At 42.3% G+C, this 9,157-nt stretch overlaps 1 protein-coding gene across 7 annotated transcripts in view; it reads right to left on the bottom strand.

Annotated features, from left to right (window-relative positions):
* Window positions 1-9,157, bottom strand: part of phactr4a (phosphatase and actin regulator 4a) — a 30,861-nt gene that overhangs the window by 7,314 nt on the left and 14,390 nt on the right. For all 7 annotated transcript variants that reach the window (XM_020606409.1, XM_020606407.1, XM_020606405.1 and 4 more), the window contains 4 exons: window positions 5,980-6,150; window positions 5,816-5,896; window positions 4,554-5,726; window positions 2,396-2,773 (listed from right to left, as the gene is read on the bottom strand). In XM_020606409.1, coding sequence (XP_020462065.1) covers window positions 2,396-2,773; window positions 4,554-5,726; window positions 5,816-5,896; window positions 5,980-6,150 — 1,803 coding nt within the window. The remainder of the gene's footprint in view (window positions 1-2,395; window positions 2,774-4,553; window positions 5,727-5,815; window positions 5,897-5,979; window positions 6,151-9,157) is intronic.

Raw genomic sequence — 9,157 nt, 5'->3', positions numbered from 1 at the left:
ATGAAATCAGTGACAGGGAATCCCCATTTTTCCTTGTTTCAGTTTGTTCATCCCTACTGTTGATAAGTAGTGTTGGGGAGTGCTGAAGAAGTACATGAAACCAAACTAGTAATTTAACTACTACTAATTTAACTGCTATTTTGCAATAGCTTGCTGGTAGCTCAACTACATTCATATTTGCATAGTGATGAAAATAGAAGTTAAATTACTTTTTGCCATTTGTGTCTAATTACCTACTAAAACTACAAAGAATTTTGGGCCATAAAAGGAATGATTTTTATTTTATCATGCTGCACATGAGCAGCTTTTCATCACTGGTAAGGACCTTTTCAGCATCAAACAGAACCACCTGTTGGATAACAACTCGGAGAGATGGCCCAGGCGTTGTACAATCAAGAAATTCTGCTCTGCCAAGTAAAAAGATAGGCCAATTATTCAGACCAGCGTTCAAGCTGTTCATACCATCTGAAAAGGTACAACCTGAAAATTTGTGTAATTAAGACTGTACAAGTGAGATGTTACAGAACTCACCAGTAAGACAACAGGCCTGTTTTTTTTGTGTGTTTTTTTTTTGCTGAAGTAGGTCTAAACAGGTGCAACTTAAATATGTTTCTTTACTATTTTAATTGCAGTCGAATGATACAAAATCCAGATTTACTTGTAACACAAATATAACATTCACTGCAGTTTCATCCTTGTAAAAAGCCCAGATGGGATTGTTTTGTTTAAGACAGGCTCAAGCCTCAGGTAACAGACTCAACCGAGTGGCGTTTGTTGCTGCCATGTGACTTTGAGTATATTTTGTATCACGCGTATATTGTCAATTTGATAAATTTGTTTACAAAGTACTTTGAACTACTGTAGTTAATTGAACTAAATTCCTTAGAGTAGCTTTGCTGTAGTTCCCAACATTACTGATAAGTAATAAGATAACTGAAAAATCTGACTTTGTAATCTCCCAAAGATTAATAGTCTCAGGCTAAAAATCTAGTCTGGGTCAGCTATAATCCCCATGATGTATTTAACATTGCCTTAAAATATCTTATGAGAAAACGTAACTGACACTATTTAATATAAACCAATACACAGAAAAAAGAACATGTCTTCTACAGGGACTGACTGCATGAGATGTGTGTGTTGCTGACAAAGTCCATTCCCAGTGTAACCTCACAAAGCCTATAAGACAAGCTGTTCTGTGCTCACAAACAGCTGCAGGCTAATAGTGAGACAGGAAATGTAGTAACATATGTAGAAAAACCTCAGCTAACAAATGGCAGTGAATGTGTCACTGGCACAGATAGATACTGGGACGGCTTGTAAACAAGAGCAGCTGTGAGGTACAAGGACAAAGGATATGAGATACTAAAAGCTAATCAGTGTCTGTCTCCCCTCCAGAGAGGTGCTAGCACACATAGAGGGTAGAAGGACAAGCTGGTGCGTGTCTCCTCTCCAGAGGGTGATGGCTGTACACACTGAAATCGGCATGCTAGCAACGGATTCAAAAACACCTACACAGCAACCAGACTTGGACTCACTATGAGACAGAACTCAAGGTAATTACAGTCAACACTTGGACTTAAAATTTAACTGGTTTCTTCCTTTTTTTTAAATAAATATGAAGTTTGGAGATGTAATGAGGACATAACAGCAACAACCTATTCACAACTTCTAGGACAAATTAAATGAGCTGTTTTCAAACCTACTCTGCAGTGAGTGGTGCATTGCAGCACCTGAACAACCTTAACTGACAATTCTCATGGTGTCAGTCTGGAAAACGACCTCTAACTGGAAGTGAGGTCATACATGCACTGTTGTTACACAGCTTGCTGCATCGCTTCATTGTAAGTTAAGATTCAAGTTTAATTGGAAAGTCAACACCAACTGCTACATGGTACCTAGTCAGTGTTGCACTGAACTAGCCACTTTGTTTACATGCCCCATCTTTTCTTACTCTAGAACTCAATTAAGTTGACCATAATCCAAACATTATTGCTGAGAGAGATGTTTCATCCAGCACAGCATTCGGGGAAGGTGGGAGAGAAAACCACAGACATCTCCAGCACACTGCCTAACTGAGTAGATGGCACTCTCCTTCATAACTTGTGGCACTGTTTTGTGATAGCAAATGCTACCAAGTGTAAACCACTAGTAATTGACCCGACACTGTAACAACATTTTGCTTGATGCCGGAATGATCAAGTGTTCTACAGTTCTCTATGAAAGAAACTGTTTAAATCCAATGTTCTGACACCAGTTTCTCAGACTTCCAGTGCACAGTTTTCCCAGACCTTATTGAAATCCTATTAAAAAGGCCACACAAAGTCAAAAGCAGCTATTTATACAGAGAATTTTATGTGTGCAATAAGCCTGCAGGAGCAGACACTAAGAAACTCACCAAGCAGTGCAGGATTGCTGTTGCGGTTTGTGGGTTTCGGTGGAGGGACAGGGGGCTGCTTGGCATGGGGAGGGACAGGGGGTGGCTTGTCAGCGTCTCCTGACGAAGCGGCAGTGAGGGAGGGTCGAGGTGGGTCCTCGACTTGTAGGGAGACTGTCCGCAGTGGCTTGGCCACAGTTATAGGAGCAGAGGACAAGGAAGAGGAGGAGGAGAAAGAGGCAGAGGGTGAAGAAGGGGACGGGGTTGGACTCCTGCCAGACTCAGTGGAAGGAGCAGCAAGGAATTTCGGGGGAAGCAGTGCCTGCTTGGGTGGTGGAAGTTCTTGCTGAGAGTCAGGTGCTGGATGGCGGTCAGGGATGAAGCGGACACCAGTGGAATCTACAGAGGGTTTCCACACAAACACACATTAAAAAAGCTGTCACAACAGCAACGGGTTCTACTGTGATTGTACAGTTACACCAAGGAAAACTGTGTAGTGTCATCATATACAGTAAAAGACTGAAGGAAAAGCTGAGGTGTTATTAACCCTGGAAAACAAGCAGGTTTCCAGATCTTACCCAGAGGGCAAATCTAATCAGGATTCTACACTTATTAGAAAAAGTGAGAATAACATGAATCAGATGACCTGAAGTCCACACACAGCAAACATGACTCAGAGAAGCTCAGAGGGGCTCTAATGACCTGTTCTTCCCTCATTTCATGTTCACCTAAAGCCACAGAGCAAAACCTGATGTTGATTGTTTCAGCTTCAGAGTTCAATCTACCTTGCTAACCCTCACTGACTATTTACTAAGAAAATGGTTTGCAGTAACGAGGACAGGATGGGTGTGTTAGCTCACGTCGACCTGACAAGACAAAATCATTCCATCCGCTGGCATGGGTGAATAATGCAATGTTCAATAAAAGACATCAAATGTCAGTCTCGAGGTTTAGGTTAATTATGAGTTTGCAAGATATGGTACATGAAAAGCTGCGCAACAAAGGAGCTTTTGACAAAATGCTAAATTGTACTCATTTAAATAAAGAAAGAAAACTGTTCTGATACACCGTCATTTCCATTAGCCAATTAAGGGTGTCATTTTACTGACTCAAAGTTGGTCAAATCACCTTTATTTTAGCTCACTTAGCTGAAAAAGCAGTGACCACCACAGCGAGACAGGCTGAAACAATAAAAGGACTTGCTCTTGTAGAGTGCTTTCCTGTGCACTGAAGCACACTCAAAGTGCTTTCACAGTATTAACCCATTCGCATGCCAGCGGGACAGCTACCAGGAGCAACTTGGGGTTCGGTGTCTTAACTCAAGGACACATCAACATGTCGACTGGACTGGGAATCGAACCGCCAATCCTCTGGTTAGGAGACAACCATAGGCGCTCCACACAGGGTTAGGTGTGTTTCTCTGTTAGGAATGCAGATCTGATTCACATAGAGCCCGCTGGATTATCTCAGCACCACTGTTACACAATGGGGATACATTTACTGAACCTGCTGCAAATGACCAACATTTGCACAAAATACTGCATCACCACAATTTTCCAATTTAACAGCGTATTTACCAATGCTGATGATGTAAATGAGCACAGCAGTAGAGTTCATTTGAATGCACCTTCACTTATAAACACCGTGTCTGTACATGTTCACAGACATGGAGCATGGGATTAAGTGAGTGTTTACTGCTACCATTTCCTCATCACAGTCTTCTGCTAGCCAAACTGTCTTTCATTTTGTTCAGTGACTGAAGCATGGTATGCTCCAAAGGCCTGTAAAAGAGAGATGCCATCCCCAAAAGAGAGATGCCAATTCAGAAACACCCTCTCCTCACTCATATAGATCTCTCAAAAACAGCTGCCATGCTGACAGCACTGCCGCTAATTTTAAAACTGTTTTCTCCTGATATTAAATATTGGCGCAAATTCCCTTAGAAAATCGGGCACTGGGGGTATTTTGTTAATTTCCATTCTCTTAAGTTAAATATTTACTTACTTGCATCCCCGATAGGGAACACCTTAAAGTGCATATAACGTCTAGAACATCATAATCACAACAGATATTTCTTTGTTTCCTCAAATAATCCTGTGACCCAGATTCCGAATAACCAATAGTGGTAGATTCTTAACACAAACTGTTAGTCAGTAAGTTAGTGTAATCCAGTTCTTACCCGATCGTTCTCTAAACTCTGTGGCTGGGGTGTATCTGGGCAGGGTACTCCTCCGATCAGCTTCTGAGGCAGGACAAGCCTTCTTGTTCTCCTCTGAGGAGCTCTTCTTTAGAGCAGGCCGCACGTCTATCTCAGAGACCGGCCTGACTAAGGGCCGCATGACATCCAGCTTTTCTCCCCTCTCCTTCTCCTCATCTCGTTGCTCTCTTTCATTTTTCCTGACCCTTTCCTCTTGGTCATTTCTCTCTAATCGGGCATCTATCCTCTCCCTGTCTTCTCTACCTCTGTCATCTCGGTTCTCTCTCCTTTCCCTCTTATCTCGATCTCTGCGCTCCCCCTCCTCCCGATCCTTCTTTTCTCTTTCCTCACGATCTCTGCGCTCCCCCTCCTCCCGATCCTTCCTTTCTCTTTCCTTACGATCTCTGCACTCCCTCTCCTCCCGATCCTTCCTTTCTCTTTCCTCACGATCTCTGTGCTCCCTCTCCTCCCGATCCTTCCTTTCTCTTTCCTCACAATTTCTGCGCTCCCTCTCCTCCTGATCCTTCCTTTCTCTTTCCTCACAATTTCTGCGCTCCCTCTCTTCCCGATCCTTCCTTTCTCTTTCCTCACGATTTCTGCGCTCCCTCTCATCCCGATCCTTCCTTTCTCTTAGCTCGCGATCTCTCCTTTCCCTGTTGTCTCTGTCCGTCCTTTCATCTCTCTTGTCGCGCCTTTCTCTGAAGTCTCTGTATTCCCTCCGGTCAACACCCCCATCCCTTTCCCTTTCCTCTTGCCATTCCCGTCTTTCCACTTCTTCCCTGTCCTTCCTTCCTCTTTCTTCTCTATCATCTTTTCCATCTCTCCTCTCTTCTCTGCGACATCTATCTTCTTGAGGAGGTCCTCGGGATAAAGATCCTCCCCCCTTAGGGACATCCGATGGCAGACGGCTTCGTCTGTCTACGTCCACAGAAAGCCGTGTGTGAGAGTCCACATCTAGAGGTGCACGGTTACTCCGAGAGGGATCAGATGGTATTCTGCTTCGACGTTCATCTGCCTGGGGCAGCTTAACAGGATTCGGCTTCATGTCCGATTCCCCTTGAGACAGTCGCACCCCCGCCTCTGACACCCCCTCCATGTCCACTGGCACAGGGTGCCCATTTTTGACTGGCAGAGCTTTGGAGTGGTTCACATTGTCTGTTCCATGAAGACAAAGAAACAAAATAAGTGTCAAACTGAAACCATTTCATCTAGAGGATAATAGAGACAACTGTAAGACTACCTACCATTCTCTGGGATTTCCTTTAGAACTCCTCTTGCAATCAGCTCTTGGCGACTTTTTCTAACAGAAATTTTTCTTTCTAGAGCTGAAAAAGGTAACATTAAATTAATCAGTTAAGAGGCAATCCACACAACAGGTGGAATTGGTAAGCCCTTGACCTAAGCTTACCTATAGATGTTTCGGTAAACTTCTCGCTTGTCTTCTTCTTTCGCCATTTCCAGGGCTTGAAGATATTTCCCATTTTGGACAACCTCCCTTTGCGTTTGCTTGCAGGCGATCCTTCACCAGAGTTTCCTTCTTCACCCCCTGTTGTGCTGTGTTGCAGGTCGACTTCATCGTCTGCATAAACAGAACATAGTGGCAAATAAGACATGACTGAAAGTCTGACTTGTACTGTACATATTTTTGATTGAAGTCAATACAGTTGATAATCAAAACCTTTTTTTTTTTTTTCTTACAATGAATTAGCAGCTGTCAGAGTATTCTCTTAGACAAAAAGTCTAAGAGAATACTGATTCAGGACACCAAAACCTGGCACTCAAGCCCTTGATAACAGTAATAACAATGGCAGTCATGCTGGATTTCAACATATTCAAAATAATGCATTTTATTATTTTAGGCCATATTTTGTAAGGAGCTGTTGCTTTTCATGTAACCAAAAGGCCAAAGCAATCTCAAAACAATGCAACAGAAAAAAGAGATCTTTGGAAACCACACATCAATTAGCTGTTTAAAAGCTCAGGCTGAATATTTCAATAGTAGTGCACTTTAGCCTTTATTTCATTCCGGTTAAAACATTTGTTTTCACAGTACAGAACAATTCATTGTGTTCATGTAAACACAACTGTTAAGCCACTGCTGTACAGTCCATGGAGTGACAGCCCTGAATATTTTTTAGGCTTATCACAGGGTTCTTGGAGAGCCTCTATTACAAACTGGCCATGGTGGAATGTAATCTGAAGTCATACTAAATGCTCACATCTGGATGATGACAACTACTAGTGGCCTGTGATTGTAACTAGCATTACAGCTCAGAAATCTTCCATTTTAGTGTAGGAATAATGGCATGGTCTTGAAGACTGATTGTCACAATATGGAAAAGGAAAAAACCAAAGACAAAAAAGACCTACAGATCACTAAAATAAAGATTTTCCAAGAGCTTTCTATTGAACAAATGGCCAATATGCACACTATCAGCCTGACATATTAGCAGTCCCAATGACAGTAAGATTCATCCCATAGTTTTGAGAATACCGTGAAAGAAACCATGACTCAAAGTTCACGGGTTTCTCAAAGGATACTGAAAAATCTAAACATCTCAATAACTGGGTGTGAAACCACTATTACAATTCTTAGGTGTTGAGTTGCACCGCAGCTGTTACATAACACTGTACAAATTGGCAGCAAGTGTAGAACCATGCACACATCCTCCGGTCGAAGTGCAGGTGTGAGGGAGGGGACTTTTTAACTTACTGAATTTACTGGGCCTTGTGGATCAGTACTGTAACAGATCGTAGTTGATCTGTGATCCATATGGATTCTCCCTCACAGCTGAGCAAGTATGGGAACCGTGGGCTGATTGCAAAGTTTAACCATCACAGGGTGAAATACAATTTTACTGCTGCTGTTACTTTTTAAAGAAAACCACAGATGAACATTGCCAGTGTTACGAGTCAGAGAGAAATGCTCTCTGGGGAAAAACAAAAAACCTCCTATTGAATTGATTGACTGGTGTTTGATTGTTAATGCTGACCTACTATTAATCAGATTTTATTTATAAGCACATTTAAAACAACAGGAGTAGACCAAAGTGCTGTACATCAGTTAATAAAATAAATAAAAATTTTTTAAAAACAATCAAAAATAAATAAAAAGAGACAATGGAGCAACTTGGGTTTAAACATCAGAGTAAAAAAAGATGAGGTTTTTAAGTGGGATCTAAAGCCACTTCCAGCTTTTGCTCGAATGTTAAATGGTAAACTGTTCTATGATTTGGACCCACGACAGCAAAAGCATGATCCCCTTTGACTCTAAATCAACTGGTCAGAGGATCTAAAAGCGAGGTTCTATACCTGTGGGCTTTTCAGTGGATGCCATTCAATTTCCATGCAGTTAAGATAAATGTGCTGTTTGTACAGTGACAACCACTTACTATAGCCACAATACAAGAAGTTTTCCATATGCGCTTTAGGATCGATTCCAAAATTTAAATGTTTTAAAAATTTTAACTGTCACACTCTCTTACTGTGCTGAACTCTTTTCGACAAATACTCTAAAACACTTAGGGTTTCTTCCTAGTGTTAGCTCGACATCCAAAGAATCACATATAAAAGATGGGGAGATCACACCTTTTCTTGTTGTTGCTCTGAGGCTTTGGAATACTTTGCCATTAGCTTCGCATTTAGCACCGGATATCATTTCGTCCAAATCAGAACTTAAAACTTATTTACACTAGCTTTTAATTCTTCCAGTGTTATCATTCTATTGTATATGTGTTTGGTTTCTATTCATGTTTAATTGATTGCTAGGTACGGCACCTATCCACCAAAAATTCTGTTTTTATGTATTCTAGTTCGAGTTCGACATCATTTTATTGTATTATGTGCTGCACTGTTTTGTCTGCATGCTGTATTGTTTTGATTGAAGGTGAATTTTAGGTTATGTGAGGCCCTCTGGTCAATCTGGTGGCTGCTGGAAAGTGTAGTATAAATAAACCTCGATATATCATGTTGGACAGATTCTGAAGTCACCTACACTGCAGTGAGACTGACCTGCAATGCTTCATCTAACCAGACTACTACAGCTGCTGCTTCTTTTACCATTTATTATTACAATATTATCTCTTACAAATCTGATCTGCTGTTACACAGCAGGCGTGAATGGGAGGAACGGCCTCCCCGATCTGAACCAGAGTGGTGTTCTGTTACTGGACTTCTGTGCTAGTCACAGTCTGTCCATAACAAACACCATGTTCAAGCATAAGGGTGTGCATCAGTGCACATGGCACCAGGACACCCTAGGCCGGAGGTCGATGATCGACTAAATGGTTGTTTCATCTGACCTCCGGCCGTATGTCTTGGACACTCGGGTGAAGAGAGGGGCGGAGCTGTCAACTGATCACCACCTGGTGGTGAGCTGGATCCGATGGCAGGCTCGGCAGACCCAAACGTATTGTGAGGGTCTGTTGGGAACATTTAGCAGAATGTTCAACTCCCACCTCCGGCAGAGCTTTGACCAGATCCCGGGGGAGGTTGGAGACACTGAATCTGAGTGGACCATATTCTCCGCCTCCATTGTCGATGCGGCTGTTCGGAGCTGTGGCCGTAAGGTCTCCGGTGCCTGTCGC

The sequence above is a fragment of the Monopterus albus genome, unplaced genomic scaffold (genome assembly GCF_001952655.1).
Source record: "Monopterus albus unplaced genomic scaffold, M_albus_1.0 scaffold77.1, whole genome shotgun sequence".
Classification (NCBI taxonomy): domain Eukaryota; kingdom Metazoa; phylum Chordata; class Actinopteri; order Synbranchiformes; family Synbranchidae; genus Monopterus; species Monopterus albus.
This window is presented reverse-complemented; position numbering and strand designations above follow the sequence as displayed.